Source organism: Vombatus ursinus, unplaced genomic scaffold, assembly GCF_900497805.2.
Source record: "Vombatus ursinus unplaced genomic scaffold, bare-nosed wombat genome assembly UNPS02014893.1, whole genome shotgun sequence".
Taxonomy (NCBI): Eukaryota; Metazoa; Chordata; class Mammalia; order Diprotodontia; family Vombatidae; genus Vombatus; species Vombatus ursinus.
In genome coordinates, this window is record NW_020954671.1 from 5,768,299 (window position 1) to 5,788,522 (window position 20,224).

At 35.9% G+C, this 20,224-nt stretch overlaps 1 protein-coding gene across 1 annotated transcript in view; it reads left to right on the forward strand.

Moving 5' to 3' along the window:
- The window catches only part of SLC38A6 (solute carrier family 38 member 6), a 74,663-nt gene that overhangs the window by 16,352 nt on the left and 38,087 nt on the right, over positions 1-20,224 (forward strand). The window contains exon 8 of the mRNA XM_027842859.1: positions 9,382-9,421. Within this exon, the coding sequence (XP_027698660.1) occupies positions 9,382-9,421 (40 nt within the window). The remainder of the gene's footprint in view (positions 1-9,381; positions 9,422-20,224) is intronic.

The following is a 20,224-nucleotide window of genomic DNA, read 5'->3' on the forward strand; positions in this document are numbered from 1 at the left end:
TTTCATCTTTGTCTATTGGCTGCTTCCCTGCTCCCTATAAATATGCTTGTGTCTCTTCCATTGTCAAAACACTCTTACTGGATCTATCCATCCCTTTTAGTTATCATTTTAGATCTCTTCTCCCTTTCCTAGCTAAACTCCTTGAGAAAGCCATTTACAATAGGTGCTTCTACTTCTTTTTGCACTACTTACTGGACATCTCAAACTGCATGTCCTGTAGAGAGCTTAAACTGAACATATCCAAAACAGACTCCACGCTCTTGGGTTCAGACTGATGGGAGAGGTAACATGCAAAAAACTGTCTCAGAGGGAAGGCCCTGAGATGAAGGAGAACAGGGAAAGTCTTCTGGCAGAAGATAGAACTTTAGCTGAGACTTGAATGAAGCCAGGGAAGCCAGGAGGCTGAGGAAAAGAGGGAGAACATCTCAGACATGGGAGACAGCTGGTAAAATGTTCAGATGAAAGCAGCAAACATCTTTGAATTTTAAAAGGTATATGCAGAAGACAGAAGCAAAAGTAGGTGACAGGATGAAGAGTATGGCATGGTCCTATACAAATAGGATTAAATGGCATGCTCATCAGATTTACAGATGATACAAAGCTGGTGCAAATGACACAATAGCTGGCTTATCGGATGGCAGTCAGATTCCAAAAGATCTTGATCGGCTTGAACTTTTAGGTCAAGAGTGCTAAAGCTCAGAATGAGATGTGATTTGGCAGTGAAACTAAAGATAACAAAAAGCATTTTGGCGTTTGTCTTTTTTGTTATTTTGGAGGAAAGAGGAGATAGGACTGCTACTCAGAGTAGATAGGATGATGATTACTGACAGCAGAAAGAAGACAGACGTGCTTAAATCTTAGTTTCCTTCTTCCAAGAAGTGTGACCTTTATAATGGAAGTGACCAAACAAAAATTTTTACTTGGGAATTGATGCCCACGACAAATGAGATAGCAAATGAGCATGTGGTTGTCTTTAATGAATTTGTCATTTAGCTCATATCATAATAGCTAACATTTATACAGCACTTCCTATATGCCAGGCACTGTGCTAAGTGCTTCACAATTATTATTTAATCTTCACAGTGACCCTGGGAGGTAGGTGCTATAACATATAGCAAATATGTAATATAACATATATATATGTGTGTATATATATATATTTATATATACACATATATTCACACACACACACATATATGTATATTCCTATTTTACAGATGAGGAAACTAAGGTGAACAAGTTAAGTGACTTCCCCGGGATTACACAGCTAGTACTTGTCTGAGACTGGATTTGAACTTGAGTCTTCTTATCTCCAGGTGTAGTGCTCTATCCAATGAACTATATCCTCAGGTTTTCAAAAAAAATGACAGCTGTGATTACTGAGCTAGTAATATTTGAAAGACCATAGAGAATGAGAGGAACACCACAGAACTACAGGAGGGAAAATTCCTGAATTTCAGGAAAAAGGAGAAAGAGAATAGATTCCACAAACCACAGGCCAGTGAGCCTAACTTTGATTTCTGGAGAAATTCTAGAATAAATCATTTAAGAGACAGTTAGTGAACATCTAGAGAAGCATTGTTTACAAAGGGTGAACATGCAGCATCAAGAACAGATTATGTCCAACCAACTTTATTTCTATTTTTGACCTAATGGATTTAAACTAATAGATCAAGTGACCAAATCAGTCTGCCTAGATTTTAGCATACATTTGATAAAGTATCTTATGCTATTTTTGTGGAAAAGATTGCAAAGCACTAGATGATAATACAATTAGATGCTTCCAGAAATTGTTGAATGGCCAAACAAGGAAAACAGCCACGCTGTTCTCTGTGGTTCAGTGTTATTCTAGCTAGTCATCTGCAGTTGAGTGCTGCAGGGCTCTGTGTTTGGATGTTTGACATCTTTATCCACCACTTGGCTAAAGCATTAAATGGCATGCTTACCAGGTTCACAGATGATACAAAGGTGGTGCAGATGATACAATAGCTAGCTCACAGGATAGCAGTCAGGTACCAAAAGATCTTGATAAGCTTGAACTCTTAGGTCAATCTTAATAACATTCAGTAAGGATAAATGTAAAGTCTTGATTGGGTATAAGAAGTCAACTGTACAGTTACATGGTAGGAGATGCATGAAGAATGGTATAGTGGATAGAGAGTTGGCCCTAGAATCAGGAAACCTGGGTTCAGTTTCTTTGGGCTCTGATGCATTCTGGCTTCATGACCCTGGGCAAATCCCTTCGTCAGTCAATACCCCAAGCAACTCTTTAAGATTATGAGTTATAGTGTAGTTGGTGATCTGCATTGGTAAAAGGCATTTCCTTCCTGGGAATTCCCCTACAAGAAATCTAATCCATATTTTAATTATAGTCTCTATTACAGCTAAGGCACTATAACGTGTCCTAGTTAATACTAAGAAGAAAGAGAAAAAAAACAGTCCCTGCTCTCAAGAATGTTATATTCTGGGAGTGGAATAAGATGTAATATTTCATATTTATATAGCACTTCACATCTTACAACATGCTTTCTTCAATTATCTATAATACAAACTTGACTGAAACAGGGCATAACCTTCATTTCTGACCTTCATAATCATCAGTATTCCCTCAGACACCCAAACTTCCTAGTTCCTCAGTTTATTCATTTGCCTATTCCTATATACAAAGATGGTCATGCCCTTTATCTTGCCATGACCCCCAAATGTTCTACATCTATATTCATGAACTTGGAATTATTTTATCTTACCATAATCTGTTGTCATTCCACCTTTCCCTGTGTCTTAAAACTGGCAATCCTATTCTTCATTATCACCTTGACCTCTAATCCTGATAGCCCTCTGTTCTTTCCCAGGCCATCACCTCTGCACTGGCTATACTCTCCTTCCTTTCCCCTCTTGACTGCTTTTCCCTATTACTGAACAAAGCTAGAGAATATCTTGGAGCAAAGAGCAGTCCATATTTATGTAACGTAACATCAGCTAGGCGATTACGTATTAGCTGGATCATCATTTCAGGAAGATAGTCCATTTATATAGAAGTCAGCCAACTTGTTCTGTAAAGGGCCATAGTACCTATTTAAGCCTTGTGGGCCAAGAAGCAACATCAAGGATACTTACATAATGAGAGAAAACAAATAAAAGATTTTATTGATGAAATTCAAAATATAATAATTGAGTGTAATTTCTTTGTAATATAGATCTAATCATGAGAAAAATGGAATTCTTTTGGGGAGAATAACATTTCACTTAGTTGGGGTTCAGAGTTATTGTTCCCTATTATCAAAATTGATTGCAAATGTTCATCTTTAATGAGGATTTGTAATGAGATTTTATATATTAAATTTTTGAAAAGGTTTTTTCACAAACTTACTACCAAATACTCCTACCAATCTACCAGCATATGATTTTAATTGAGTATATTCGTTGCTTAGAAGGCATCTGTAAAATTCTGTTAGATTCTTCTCTTGATATTTTCCTTTTAGGATATCCTTACATTGCAGTTTAATTATTTCCCATTGAAGATTAAACGGAAGCTTCTCATTTGCACAGTTAAATGGATTTTGAAATATAGAGATTCCTTTTGCATTTGCATCAAGGACTGAAAAATGCTGCTGGAACTGTAGTTTGAGTTCAAGAAATAGCTGCTGCAAATTTGTGTAGAAGTGACAATCTGAATTCCTGTTTTAACTTTTGACAGTATGGGGAGTGTATAAATTAGAAGCTTGACATTTTGATTTAAACAATATTAGTTGTCTAATTGACTTTATCACAGTATAAAATTTACATTTAAGGGCTGTCTTGCCTTAGAATTTTAGACTGAGTTCATTAAGAAACATTATGCAGCAACAACAAATTTCCTAAACCATTCACAGTGTTCAGTAATAGTGATTAACGGCAGTTCTCAATTAGAAAAATTTGTCTCATCCCTAAGCTCAAAAAATTGTAATGAAACTTTTTGCCCCTCTTCTTTTCTTGTTTTAACATGATGAGTCTGCACTGGTAATAAAAAAGTAAATAAAATATCATGGTAGTGTGATACACATGGCACTTGAAACACTGTTGAATTATGATTGCATCACTGCAATTTGTAGAGCCCTGAGCAGCAGTGTGAAGCAATAAGAGCCAAATAAAGTCTGTTGTAATTACTCACTTCTGCCATGGTACCATGAAAAAAGCCATAGACAATACATAAACAAATGAGCACTACTGTGTTCTATTAAAACTATGGGCATTGAAATTTGAGTGCCAGATTGCTGACCGCTGATTTATACCTCTCTAATCAATATACTATACTACTCACCACAGTGCTTTTCTAAACCTTTTCATTCTTCCTTAACTCTCTCAGTGCTACCCATTTCTATAGCCTCTTAGCTGAAAACATTGCTTCATATTTCCCTGAAAAAACAGGTCATTCTCTGTGAGAACTCCCTATTTTTCCCTCCTCATAACTCAAGATGTCTTCTGTCACTGTCTTCCTTCACTCCTGTCTCACACGAAGAAGTGGCCCTTCTCCTAAGGCAAATTCTATACACATACAAACCTATTCCATCCTGTCTTCTCCAGCAGTTTGGCCCCTCTGTTGTCCTCTCTCTCACTAATCATTCATCTTTCCTTTTCTATTGGCTGCTTTCATGTCTCCCCCATCCTCAAAAAAACAAAAAACAAAAAACCCCTCACTGGATCTGTCCATAACCTTTAGTTATCATCTTAGATCTCTCCTCCCCTTCCTGGCTAAACTCTTTGAGAAGGCCATTTACAATAAATGCTTCTACATCTCTTCATTCTTTTCTGACTACTTATCAGACATCTCAAACTGAATGTCTTGTAGAGAGCTTAAACTGAACATGTTGAAAATGGAACTCATACCTTCAAACTCCCTTCTAAACTTGTTACTATTGAGGGTTCCTCCATCCTCCCAGTTGCTGAGGTTCACAATTAAGGTGGCGTTCTCAACTTCTATCCCTAATATTCAGTCGGTTGCCAGGTCCTCTCAATTCTGTCTTCCCAACATCTCTACCATCACTCCCTTCTCTCAACTCACCCAGCTACCACCATGATACGAGCCCTATCACCTCATTTCTGGATTATTACAATAGCCTCCTCGTTATCTCCTTGCCTCAAGTATATCCCAACTCCTGTTCATTCTCCATGCAATGGCCAAAGTAATCCTCCTAAAGCAGACATCTGACCATGTCACGTTCCAACCCCCAACAACTCCATTGGTTCCCTGTTGCCTCCAGGATCAAATATAAAATCCTCCATTTGACTTTTAAAGTCCTTCATAATAACATCATCTCTTCCTACTTTTCTAGTGTTCTTGCACCTTAGTCTCCTCCACATACTAGCCTCCTTGATATTTCTCATGCAAGACACTCAATCCCCTGATTCCTAGCATTTTCATTGGCTCATGCCTATACCTGTAATTCTCCATCCTCATCTCTGCCTCTTGGCTTCTTTCAAGTCTCAGCTAAAATCCCTTCTACAAAAAGCCTTTCTTAGTCTCACTCATGCTAGTGTGATTGTTTTCCATTTATCCTGTTTATCTTTTATGTGCATTAGTTTGCATGTTGTCTCCCTATTTAAGGAAGTGACTTTTTTTTTGTCTTTCTTTGTATCTCTAGTACTTAGCACAGCACCTAGGACATGGTAAACCCTTAATAAGTGCTTCTTGACTTACCTAACTTGTTCAAGGTCACACAGTTAGTTAGTGGCAGCAAGAACTACAGACCAGATTTCTTGGCAACTATTTTAGTTTATTTTTCATTAGAGCATGCTGCCTGTTTCCACAAGCAATCACAAATTCATTTATTCCTGTCACAAACTACCTTATTAATGACCCATTCTACTTCCAAAGTCTCTATTCTGTGTTGTTCTAAAATATCCTCCCTCTGGCTTGTAACTCTGTAAATGTGGGGAGTCAGTTGGCCTCTTGGGGCCTCAGTTTCTTCATTTATAAAATGATTGAATTGAATTATTTGACTCATGGCCCCTTCCAGTTCTAAATCTATGTAATCTCTATTAGGGGGAAAATATGTATATTGGTTATCTATTTTGTTTTATTTTTGGTCTCGATCTCTGATTTTGTTTATGTAGGGAGCTCTTGGTGAAGAAACTCATACCCAACTGCAGATACCCAACTGTATCCAACTTAATAGTTGCCTGGAGGCCTGAGAGGTTATACCTTATGCAGGGCTATGCAGCTAGTATATTTTAGAAGTGTAATTTTAGCCCAGGCCTTGGTGAATTCAAGGTCATCTCTCTGTCTACTAAGCCCTGCTGCCTCTCTCAGTATTTGTTAGAACAACTAAGTAGATTCCGGATGGTGAAAGTGGGAGTAAAAATAATAATGTTTACAAAGTGCTTTGCAGTTATGAAATGCTTTTACCTTCATTAACTCATTCAGTCCTCACATGAACCCTGTGAGATAGGTAATCCATTTTACAGATGAAGAAATTAAGACTCAGAGACATTATGTTACATTCTATGAGGAAGTAGCAGAATCAGAATCAAAACCTAAATGTTCCAACTCCAAGCCCAGTGCTTTCAAACATACTGTACTACTTCAGGAGGATATTGTAAAGGTGATAGAAAAAAAACTAATCAAACTAAGGTAAACATGTTTCAAAAGCACAAAAAGACATATTTTAATTCTAAACTCTATAGCATTGTGACTTAGTCCCTTAGTAATTTCAATGAACTACGACCTTGACAAAGTGAAGAATATGACAAGTATATGAAACTAATTATAAAAGTTTCTGGTAATTATCCTTGATGACAATTTTTTATTTCTAAGAGAACAGGATGTTTGTTTTATAAAGATATAAATATGAGAACGTATTCAATCATCAAGGAACTTCCTGTATGTGGTTTGATTGAAGAACAAATTTGTCGAAGACTCGGTAGAAGAAAATGTTTTAAGAAAACATCCTGATTAGTTCTTCTTGATTTATAAACATGCCTCTAAGCATCATCACTATCATCATTGTTAATTTGCATTAGCATATCCCTCTGGGTTTCTTACTTTAGCATCAATTTTCTGGAAGAGTATAGATTGCTAAAGAAGTGAAACTTATTAGTGTCATTGCTTAAAATAAGTAAAGATGTTCACTGCCATTTTCTTTTATAATTCTCATCAACATGAAGCAGAAAAATGGTATGATTTCTACTAGATAAAGGCTAAACTGGGAACTAGATGCTCAGCTTTTGACCCTGTTCTTCTGTTAGGAAGAATCCTCTTTGAATCTGTTTTGACATCTGTGAAACTAGGTTATTTTGTGTATTGTATATTCTTCTGAGAAGTGAGTCATGAGAAGTGTTTGAAATATTTTAGAAATTCTTTTAATAAGTATATTATAGTCAGACAAAATTTTGTGCTGTTAGCAAAGGATATTTTAATATTGATTGTTTGATTTCTTTTACAAATTTCATAATGTGGTCATAGACTTGGTACTCTTACACTTTCACACATGTCTGAGAAGTTAAAGCATAATGCAAGAGTGACCAAAGTTCTAGCAACATTTTAAATAGCTTTTCGTGGAGGAAAACTGTTCTAAGGGTAGGAATCACAGTTTCCAGTTTCAGGAATCCATCTTGCAAACGTTTGTTATTTATCACAAGGGCAACTGGCAAGAGAGTATTTCTGGCATGGTGCAACTCATCAGTATTCCTAGAAAAACATCTCTGAGGGCATATCCTAAAATATTGGGCATCATCTTTGTATACAAAGAAAAGTTCAAACCATCATTTTGACTAATATATTTTGGCTTATTTAAAGGGACCACTTGCAAATTCTTTTTGGGGAAATGTCAGAAGAGAAATCACTAGTCCTAAAAGCATGCCTACCAGTTTGATAATCCCAAATCTGCTCAGCTTTATGTCCAAGAACCTTAGTCACTTTGAGGGTAAGGAATAGGCAAAGCAGTCTGGTACAGTCTTGAGCCACTGAAGGAAGTTTCAACTAAAGAACTTTAGGAGGCTAAATGTTTCCAGAGATATATTGAATGTGCAGGTCCACTATGACTTAAGGGTGTTCCTTCCTCACCCTCCCCCCCCACGCCCTTCAGTGTGTCTGAACCCTAGGAATATCCAATGAACTGATCTAAGTGCAAGGCTGGGATTTCTAAATTTTAGAGAGAATAAGGTTTTTTGTTTTGGCTTTTTTTTTTTTTTTATTACTATAGGATACAAAATTTCCGTATTTTGGATTTAGGTGGTTAGAGAATTAGCATATTATAACTCTTTGAACTTATCTCAGTTAATAACTATATCTTTGGCAAGACAGCCTACCTCTACTTAAAAGATGGAACATAAAATCCCAAAGGCCTATTGTATACCATACTAATGAACTCTGAGGGCTGTATGTTATCCTTCTGCCCAAAAAGCAGTAGCATGCATCAGACTGCTCACAGAAGAATGTGCCTAAGTTGGCAAAAAAAAAAAAAAGAAAAAGAAAAAAGAAAAACCTAGATGGATTCCATTTAATTTTTATGCGTTGATCAGTATTAAATGAAATTATGCTAGGGATACGTACTTTTATGGGTGTATGACATTCTAGCACAGATCACAACCTGTCTGTGACTCTTAGTGTTAACTGAGTCCCAGGGAGGTTTAATGATTTTCTCAGGTTCACATAGTTCCAACGTATGATCTGAACCTAGGACATCTTGACTCAACCCAGCACTATACTATGCCATTCTGCCTCTATGAATATAAAACATGCATTGATTAATACAAAACTCTGTCAGTACCTGACAAGATAAAAATTTACCTGACTCCTTCCCCACCCCGCCACGCACACACATACATAAAAACCTTTTTAAAATTTTCTTTGTGCTTTACTATTGACTTCCACTAAAGTCCTACTCTGATGCTTCACAGTGCCATGGAGGTGACCTTAAGTTTTTGAAGCTCGTATCAGAAAAGCATAAGCTCTTTTAGACTAGAAAAAATTTCTAGCATAGGCCTAGTAATTGACTGTATATCTATTGTCTTATGACTGGTATAGCTAAGTTCAGAGGGTCTTAGCAGCTTAGCTACAGGGTGATGAATTTTTTACCCGTAGTAACTCTCAAAACCATCTGATGTTAGAGAAGGGGTGTGATCTGGATTAGTTGGACAGAGTACCCATGTTGCTAAAATTACAAAACCTTACAGTATCTAGGGGAACTTTTAAAGAAAGGTCTCATATGAGACAATTATTACTATCATATAGGAGATAAAGTTATAAATGGTAGGCATATTGCACTTCATGTCTTCCATGTTGTGAGTGCCTTCTCCCTCTAGTTTAGTAATAATTTTTCTTGTACTGAAAAGTTTCTGATATTTCTGACATTTATGGTTAAATATTCTTATGTCTTCTGAATAAATATATTATTTTTGTAGGTGGCTGTGGCAAGTACGATAGTTATTCAGAATATTGGAGGTAAGGAAGTTTAAGTCCAGTAATTATGTTTTCATGACTTAATAGTCATTTCTTATTTTGGTTTTGGATGTATTTGTGACAATGAGCCGTTTCTGTGTGACCATTGAAATGTTTTACATTGCCTTGAAAGACATGTGTGATTCATCTTGGTGCCACTGTGGCAATTACATCAAAGTACCAATAATTCGGGCAGCTAGTTGGCACAGTAGATAGAGCTGTGGGCCTGGAGTCAGGGATACGTGAGTTCAGATCTGGCACTTAGTAGCTGTGTAACCCTGGGCAAGTCATTTAACCCTGTTTACTTCAGTTTCCTCATCTGTAAAATGAGCTGGAGAAGGAAGTGGCAAATTGCTCCAGTATCTTTGGTAAGAAAACCCCAAATGGGGTCACGAGGAGTTAGTCGTAACTGAACAACAACACCACCAATGCTGTAGTCAGGGTCTTAATTCATAGTCCTGTTTCTGCTGTAGAAGTGTGCCTACAACACACTTTTGAAGGACAGTAATGAATTCTGTCATGATGATCTCTTCAAACTCTAAATCTTGTGTGAAAAACAGATTGTCTTTAGTGAGGCAAATTTACTAATATGACCAAAGTGGAGGAGGCAGGTGGAAGAAACATTGGGCAGGAGCAAATATGGCAAATTTGAACTGACCATTCTGTTCATATTTATCTCTTTGGATTACAGATTGACCCTAGAACTAAACTATGAAATCAGATGAGTACCCATTTTCAGTATTAAAGGCTCCAATGGATATAAAATTATGAGGTTAATGCCAGTTTATAATTAAGTAAAAGTACTAACACATCTAAATACAAAATATGGGATTCTTGTATAGAATTTAAAAATTTCCACAAGTGATAGACAACTTATTTATTTTGTTTTACCATTTGCCAGACTACCAAATAAATGTTAACCATACAAAAAGCTTATATGGGGAGGGTTTATAAATTTTGTATCTAATGCAAGATTGCATAGTGAAAAGATACTAGAATCCTGTTTCTTTTACATAATAATTTATAACCTTTTATTGTGTTAGTTTTAATAAAGTTTAATTCTGAAACCTGAAGCCAAGGGCAGTTGCACATTGAGTATTGCTCAACCGACTCCTTCACCTTCTGCCAATCAAAAATTGTGCTTGCCACTATGCTTGAAACTCACGAGATTTAATGAATATTTTGGTTCTTTGAATTCCCATGGGAAAAATGTTATATTTTTGTTTAGGAAGAATTCTTTTCCCCTCAACATCTCCTATTGTAGTCAAGAAAACCAATCTCTCATTTTTTCGATCAGTATATCTGCCTATACCGATTTGAAAGTCTATTCTGAATGATGTCCCATTTTGTAATATGAAACTAGAATTTGATGTACTCAGTCTCTCATTGTGACACTGAGGGGGTTCTACCCCTAAACCAGGATGTTACTAATATACCAGCTTTGGCCAAGTCTACTTAAAATTACTTACATCATCTGAATTTACAGTGTAATTTTTAAGAGTAGTATTTAAATTTGACCTTTTCACCTAGCATTTCTTCAAGACAGAGTGACAGACTGATGGGGGGAAGTTACAGTGATGTCAAGTGTGGCTGAGTATAATTCACTTTAATAAACTTTTAAAGCTTCTACTCTATACAAAGATGAAAAGTGAAACTAAAGTTTGCAATCTAATGGGGGATTAAAATGTAAGTAAATAAGTATCATATAAGGGAGAATGTAGTAAGGGCAAAGTGTTGTGAGGAATTTGAGGAGAGAGAGCCCGGAGGAAGGAGTTAGGGAGACTTTCATGGAGCAGTTAGGTAGATAGAGGGCTGGGCCTGGAGTCAGGAAAACCTGAGTTCAAATCTGGCCTCAGGCACTTACCAGCTGTAAGTCTGGTAAGCTGGGCAAGTCTCTTAATTACTAAAATGACTAAAAGTCACTGTTTGTCTCAATTTCCTCATCTGTAAAATGGGAATAATAATAGCACCTCCCTCCCAGGATTAATGAAATAATGCTTATAAAGCACTTAGCATTTATATAGCAATAAGCACTATATAAATGTTAGCTATCATTACTATTATTACCTGAACTGGATCTTAAAGCTCAGATGTGAGAGAGTGGTTACTAGGCATGGGGGATGGACTGACCAATTTCCCAGAAATGGGAGAGGTCAGAGCAAGGGACAACAGTCCATAGTCCTTACCTATTAAAAAAGTATGTGAAGGGAAGTAATGTGAAATAAGACTGAAGAGTAGATGAGAGCTAAATGAGGAGCAAGCTTCTAAATGCCAGGCCAAAGGAGGTGAAGAGGAGTGACGGCAGAGAGGGAGGATTAATTGACTACAAGTTCAATATGAGACAGCAGCGTGATATGGAAGCCAAAAATAAAACAAATGAACGACAAAAATCTACTGCAATGAATGGTAGGTTTTGTTAAGAGATACAAAATATCATCTACTTGGAAGGTAGTATTCCTGCTGCCCTCTGCCTTGTTCACATCACATCTGGAGTATTATATTCAGTTCTGAGTGCCATATTTTAAAGACATTGATAAGCTTTAGAAGATCCAAAGGAGAGCAGTCTGAGTGTAAAGGCTTATAAAAGGCTTTGTAAAGATTGTCTGTCAATCAACAAGCATCTATTAATACCTGCTTTGCCAGGCCCTTTGTTAGGTGCAAGGGAAAGAAAGATAAAGCAAAACAGCCTCTCTCCTTAAGGACCTTACAGTATACTTAAAAAGGGATTTATATAAACAGATAAAAGACAGATTTTTGAGGTGGAATGCACTGGCAGCTAGGGAGATCAGGGACGGTCTTATGTAGAAGGTGGTATATGAGCTGAGTCTTAAAGGAAATCTGACATTCTAAGAGGCAGAGGTGAGGAGGGCATGCATTTTAGGCATGGAGAACTTCTAGTGCAAAGGCTTGGAGATGGGAAATGGAGTATCATGTATGAGATTAAGAAGGCCAGTATGAAAGTAGTAATGTATAATAAAGCTGGAAAGGTAACTGGGGGCAAGGTGATGAAAGACTTTGAATGCCCAACAGGAGTTTGTATTTGACCCTAGAAGTGATAGGGAACTGGAGTCTATTTATGTGGTCAGACCTTAAGAAAAATCACTTTTGCAGCTGTATGGAGTATGTGCTGAAGTGGAGAGAGATTTATCATACAATATAAGGATCAGTTGAAGGAATCAGAGATGATTAAAAGAAAAAACATATGGAGCAAGGGGGACATGATAGCTGTTCTCCAATATATGATGATCTGGCTTGTGGAAGAGGAATTAAATTTTTTCTGCTTGACCCTAGAATTCTTGTTCACTTCCACAATATACTTTGCATATGTCATTCTCTCTCTGCTCATAGCCACTACCTTAGTTCAGGCATCTTTTATCTGTACTATTTCAATAGCCTCATAATTGATCTCCCTGCCTCCTATGTTTTCCCTCTCCAATCCATTTTCCACATAGCTGCCAGAGGACCGAAAAGCACAGGTCTGATGGTGTCATTCCCTTGTCTAGAAACTGCAGGAGCTCACTCTTGCCACTAGGAAAAAACACATACTCTTTTCTTTGACTTTTAAAGCCCTTCATAATCAAATATTGGCAAAAATACTATTTTTTCCCCAAATGGCAGTCACTTTTTTCTGTTTTTTTTTAAATGGGGCCAATTAGATGATAAATCTTTTTTTTTATGTAGCTCATGTCAATATTAGTGACACAATAAGCAAAATACTTATTTAATGCTTTGTATATAGTATGTCCCAATTTAGAGAGGCCATCTTTGAACAAAACTTCCCAGTCTTCTGCATTCCTTATGTTTCTAAACTTATCATGGCATACCCTGCCCACTAACAAAAATATGTGAAAATGGTGAGGAAGATAGACACTTAAGATAATACTCTAGATTGACAGGAGAGAAGCTCCTATGCTAACCCAGCAACATTGGCGGCCCATCTTGGTTCAGATTCATGAAGGAGAATGAAAGCTATTAATTGATCTGAGGAGAAGACCACAGAATATTTGGATACTATTGGCAGCAGTTTTGTTTGGTGAGAATATGGTACTAAAACTTCATGGAAAGCCTACTGTGCTGGCTGTGTTACATGTTATAGTACATCAGTCAACAATTATCTATTTATAATATGAGTATCACACACTATTTGGGAATCATCTGTTATTTTAGAATATCTCTAAATAACTAATTTTTTTTTTAAAAATTTGGACTAAAGTAGTAGATCTTATTTCAAGGACTAGGTAGAATAAATTACATGTCATAGCAAGACTATTATTGCACATGCTGAATGAAATTGGAGAGCAAGTTATTTTAGTAAGAACTGTGGAAAATGGAGACCCATGTAATAAAATAATAAATGTTGAACTGAATTGAATTCAGGGCAGTTAATGATCTATAGCCAACACTAACAATTTTGTAGCATTAGGAATCTGAAAGTATAGAAATGGGAAGGGAGGGCTGAAGAATCACATGATTCCTCTGGCTGAAGAGTGGCATTTGTTGAGGGAAGGGAGGTCATTGTTGCTGAGAGATACATTCAGACAAACAAACATCTTGAAAATTTTAATATGTACGAAGGTAATTTGAAGGCAGAAAGTATGGGCTTAGAAAGTTTGGATGTAGTAGGTTAATAGCAGAAGGAGCTGTAGTAGAAAATGAGTAGTCCCCCTCAGGGAGTTCATTCAACCAAATATAAAATATTGTGTAATTCTTTTCCCAAAAAACTCCCTAATTTGGACAGACTTAGTTTGCTTTTCGCTGATGGCTGGAGACAGACAATGTAATAGTGAAATTTTCCAACTTGGGCATATATGTCAACCCCTAAATCTCCAGCTGACTTAGACCAAAGAAAATCCTCTTGCCAGGATGTAATGATATCAATATATTTGTATTCGATCTGAAAATACGTTTATGTCCAAATAATATAACCTTAGGTAAGTGGAACAAAATCATAGGCAATTATTTCCTACCATTATTAACATGAAGTATAGCTGAAGGAATTATAATCTTTGTACCTATTTAGTCACAACCATAGGTTATAAGAAAAGAATCTTGAACATTAGTAGTATTGTTGCCCCTTCAAAAATTGTTTTAAATGGCCCAGATTTTCGTAAAACCAACAGGCTCTGTTCTGTAAAAAGTTGGGTACAATTTAGAATGAGTTTATTTGTAATCTAAGTCTTAGAAAAAAATACAGCAAAGGACTGGCATCTTGAGCTTCTACTTTCTAAATCAGAAAGAGACTTACAAGATCAATTGCAGTCAAGCCTGGTAACTGTAACCTGATCACGCTTCCTGATTTTGTGTTGGTGGAGCCTGTAGTTCTAGGTAGAAAATCTTTGATTTAATTTTGAAACATTTATAAGCCTTTCCTTGATGTAGAAAACTGAAATATCTATTTTAAGATGCCACATATTAGGTTGCTGTAGGTTTTCTTTCAAGTTATACTCTGTCACAGGAAACAATATGAACTGTCTCCATGGGAGGAAACCAGAATTTGGACAATACTGTACTGTCACGACTCCCTCTGCTGGCAAGTTTAATCTATGGCAGCAGCATACTTTTGTTATTTAATCAGTTCCCTTTTTAATAGTCTAGTCTAAAAGATCTACATAGGCATTGCTGTCTTTCCCAATTTTCCCTATACCTTTTTGTTGAAGAGTTCACTGACTTACATTCAAGAGTGAAACAGTAAAAAAATGCAATTTAAAGATTAGTTTTAAAAGACTTTTGCAAAATGTTTATAAGTAAAAATTATCTTTGCACCAAGACAGTGTTTTGCACATGATAGGAACTAAATGCAGATAATAGGAACTAAACTTCAGTTGAATGAATGAGTTCTATAAATTTACTATATGCTTTGTAAAGTAGTGTATCTACCTATATTATTATTTTCTGCCCTGCCCTGCTCTAAGCTTGGGTCTTCCATGGTGCTAACCAAGATTTGCCAGTTGCAGAACACGCACCGTATTGAAAAGAAGACTTAAATCTACTTCCCTTAACCTCTTTGAGCCTTAATTTCCTCAAATGCAAAAGTAGAGGTTTGAGTGATTTCTAAGATCTCTTCTAGCTCTAACATTTTATGATTCTATAGTGGATAAATGAATGAATTGAAATTTAACTGAAGTAAATGTTATTATGGTGTTGCATGATTTTCTGAATGGTAAAAATCTTTGGATTTTTACCCTGATATAAAGTTCTATCCCGACCCCCAATATATACATTTCTTTTAGGTTTTTGGGCAGTGAGGGAGAATATTTTAAAACTCAGAGTTGAGATCTTTTAAAATATCAAGATTTTACTTTTTTTAAAACCACTTGGGGAGAGGGAGTTACATAGAAAAGGAACTTAACTCAGAATCTAGAATTTTAGTGAAAAAATCAAGATATTAAGAATCAGAATAGATTAGTTTCTTGTGAATGGCTATACCTGGAAAACATTAGAAGTAAAATGAAAACCCCAGTAGACTGAAAAGCAAACATACTATTTCTGCCCATAGTGCATCTCTTTGTTTTGGGTTGACTAATCCTTTAAGAAGTTGCTGAACTTCCCCAAGTGCTGAAAACCTAAATCTCTTTTTAAAATAGCTGTAAGTAATCCTGTCTTCATACTTTTATTTGAACTGTTTAGCCAAAAAGTTAATTATCTTTGTTTAAACTGTTGGTTTCTAATGCTGGGTTCCTCCAATTAGAGATGTTTTAAAGAAGCTCTTATTCCAGTTTAATGATGGCAATTAAAACAAATTGGCGAGCATTTTTACAGTGCTGAAAAGGAAGAGTTTCTGGTAATTATTTTGGTTTTTAGTTTTTAGTTTTTTTTCTTTTTTAGTTTTTTTTTTCCCAGTTTAATTTTTCAGTGCAATAAGAGCATGGTTCACTTGGGTAGAGGGGAGACAGCCTTGGAGTCAGAACAGTCTTTGTTGAGTCTGTTCTCTGATTCATGCTTCTGTGTGACCTAGGAAGCCTGAACTTTTTGCCCTGAGGCGACTGTTCAAGAGTGAGTTGCAAAACTCTTGTTGACCTGTGTTGGTTTCCTCACCACCAACTCTAAACCAATGAAAGCATGAAATCTCAGGTCTGAATTTTTTAAAAGTTAAATTCTGAGAGACAGAGAACACGCAACTAGGAAAGAGGAGGGTCCGTAGTTATTGAAATAAATTAAGATATAAAAATATTCAGCTCTGTTGAGCAATTTTGTTTTAGACATTTAGCTCTGTGATAGTGTCTGTGTCTATAAATGTTCCAGTGTCTATAAAATTAGGTCATCCATCTGTCTCCCAAGGAAATAAAGCATTGGACTAATACTACTGTGCTATATTTGTTCAAATGTAGTTAACAAATTTAAAGGGAATTCTGAGTAATCCTTTTTTATTTGGCTTTTTTCATTTTTTTCTCTTCTGTATGCTTGCTGTCTTCCAGTCTGCTCATGTTCTCTCTAACTTCTATTGCCCTACAAAACCTTTACCCTCTTTTCCCCCTTCCTTTTTTTTTTTCAGTCCAGACTTTCAGTGGTCTCATGCTCCAACATGTCTGCAACTTATAGTCTTAGAGAGTTACCTGGTCAAGAAGAGGTTAAATGACTTACTTAGAAGCAGAGTAGACAGAGTGCTTTAGAGTCTGGGAGAGGGTGGGGTTCAAATCTTGCTTCTGACATTTGCTAGGTATACGACCTTGAACAAGTCACTTAAAGTCTTTTGGCCTCAGCGCCTTATCTGTGAAGTGGGACTAATAATTCCTGTAATATTTACCTTAATACCTACCTCACAGGATTGTTGTGAGGTCCAAACAATAACCCATGGTACTTTGCTCATAAAGCACTTTGCAACCTTTAAAGCACTATATAAATGTTATAATTTATTATTATGATGCTCATATAGCTAACATGTCAGTCAGTATTTGAACAAAAAGGTATGCTTACTCTAAGCCCAGCCCTCTATCTACTAGGCTGTTCTGCCCCTCATATAAATGTCATACGTACCACATAAATACTGTTTGCTATTTATCTTATTGTTTCTTTTTCATTTCATATGCTCTTTAACATGAAAGATTTTATTCTTTGTAGTTCAACAGTACATCAGTCAGGTAGATGGATATACTTTTTCCCCCTTTTAGTAGTTTTCTGTTAAATCATTTCTACCCTTCAGTTAAAAGGAAGAAGAGAATTTCTGTTTAGTGAATGTGGTGAAACTGAGTGATTTGTAATAGCTGAATACCTGTCATCAAGGTATGTCTTATAGCTCTGATATTGGCCTTGGTATGGATGCCAGAGCCACTTAACTATATGGTTTTCATAACCATACCTCTTACAGATGACCCTGTTATGGCTATTAATTTAGAGTACAACATGGTATATCTTGTGTTAGGGTACTACTTATATGTCTGTGTCAGTGAAAATCACTTACACATCCTTGCTCGTGCCCTCTCCCTAAGATACATTTTAAGCACTTCCTTATGCCATTAATGGAAGACATGAAACAAAAGGTGTGGCAGCTATTTGGTCTGGTAAACCTCTGAAGTGAAAATAGTGGAGATTTGAGTCTTCTCCATTGATACTATCTCTTCAAAATCTTTTCCATTTATCTTTATGAAGTTGATTCTCATGTGTAAATGCAGCTAAATTTTTTTTTATCCTAGTTTGATGACCAGCATGGGTGCTGGTCTGAACATGAAAATGTGCTTGTAGGTAATAGGTATACATATATAGATATACTTACATGTGTGTGTGTGTGTGTCTCTCTGTCTTGGTATTAACTTTTTTGATAGTGAATACAGCAGAATACCTAGCATAGTACTTGTTTCATTAGTGATTTGTTTTTCCTGTAGAGAGCTACATGTTTTTCTTAAGCCTTAAGACATATGCTAACATAGTCTAAAAAGCAAAAATTAATTTGTTTTATTACGTTTCACATCTATAAAGATCTTTTGAGCGAGAAAGAATATAGATATTTGTTGTGTGCAGGTTTCTTGAGGCAAAGATGATTCACTTCTTCAGACTAGAATTCAGTGAAATTGGACTCCCATTTGAAAACAAAAGAGTAACCTACAACAAAGGATATATGTGATCAACTGATTAGCCAGAGGGTAGTAGGAATTCATAGGAAGAGTGACAGATTGTATATTAGGAAGAAATCTGATCTTTAAATTAATTGAAGCCTTCTACTACTCAAGAGCCAAAAGAAATAATAGAAAATTTCTGAAGCAGATAAATGTCTGAAACTTTAGAAATGTGTGTGTGTATTAGATTAATCCAAGCAAGAGAGATTGATGGAGAGATAATAAATTACATTGTATAGAAAGTCTGCATTCCTAGTTTTCAGGAATACTCTTGTCTTTCATTCCTTACAAGATGTATTTAAGTAGCCTTAGGCCAGTTTCAGAAACTTCACTTCATGATTCTCATTATCACATCATATGTGCATAGTTCTTAGGAACAGATAAAGTATTATAAACAAAGACTCCATATTTTTAAAGCTAAAAGTCTAATCTAAACCTTCCTAAAGAAAACTGATATTTTCTTTCTTATATGGATATGAACAATTTAAAACATCTTTCATGTAATATACCAGAATGACAAAACAGGAACGTAACTATAACAGAAAAGTAGGTTTTTCTAAGTTATCATGGTTTTAGTCAACAGCTGTGCTTGTATTGGGAAGAAAAGAAATGAACATAGACTGAACAAAACTGATCCTTCCATTACCAAGAGATGGTTATTTCCTTATTTAGTGGCCTAACAACTGTTTTTAATTTAACCTTGCTATAGATAGATTTCATTTGTATAGCTATATGTCATTTGTATCAGAGATTATACGAGTGGCAACTAGAAAATATACATGGCTTTATATAGATTTACCACATTCTTCATGATTTTTGATACTGTTTCAGTATCAAAATATTAAATATTTATTTACATACTATCAAACAAGTTTTAATATTATGTAAGACCATCTTTTTTGCTCTTTTAGAAGAAAACTAGAAAATATAATGCCAAGTTTTACTGTATTAAGGTGAAATTTGATTTTATTTAGAAAAGAAAAGAAAACACTTAAAAGCTTTATTTTTTTCTCCTTAAAAAGGGAGTAGGGGAGAGGAATATAACCTAACTGCATTTAAATTCAGTGACCCTTTTTCATTTTATTTAGTTTTAACTTATTTAAGGGGGGAAGTAATTGCTGAAGTGGAAATAATGAGAACTTGGGAGGAAGTAGCCATTCCATCTTTAAGCTTTTGGTAGAGGAGAAGAAAGCTGGGGATAATCTAACAGGCACCCTGAATTTTGAGAGAACAAATTTCTAAAGTTTTAGAGGAAGAAAGTGTAAGATCTCGTGGACTGAAATGCTACAAGAGGGATAGGAAGACCTTATGTATGAATATCAGAAGGTACATAAAGAACTCTGAAAGAAGGGAAAAAGAACCTAAAGAAACCAATGTGGTTACGCTAGAAACTCGCCAACATAAAATTTTAAGAGCTTGTAAGCAAACAAGGGCAAGTCACAGAGGATGAATATAAGTGTGACACTGTCCTGGGGAGTGCTAAAAATTAGAATTAGCTGAAGTTGGTAAGGAAGGTGAAGGATAACCAAAAGGTATTGTTGTCATAGTCTTCATCATCATTTTTAAGGGTGTGGGAAAAATCAAAGAAAAGAGATGGAACCAAGATAACTAATGAAGAAGAAAAAGGCAGAGCTGCTCAACTTTTCCTTAGCTTGTGTTTTCTATGCTGAAGAGAATGATTTTTGGACCAGAAAGGAGAAAACAAAAATGGCTAATAGGGAGTTTGTAGTATACCAAGATACATTAAGAGATAGTA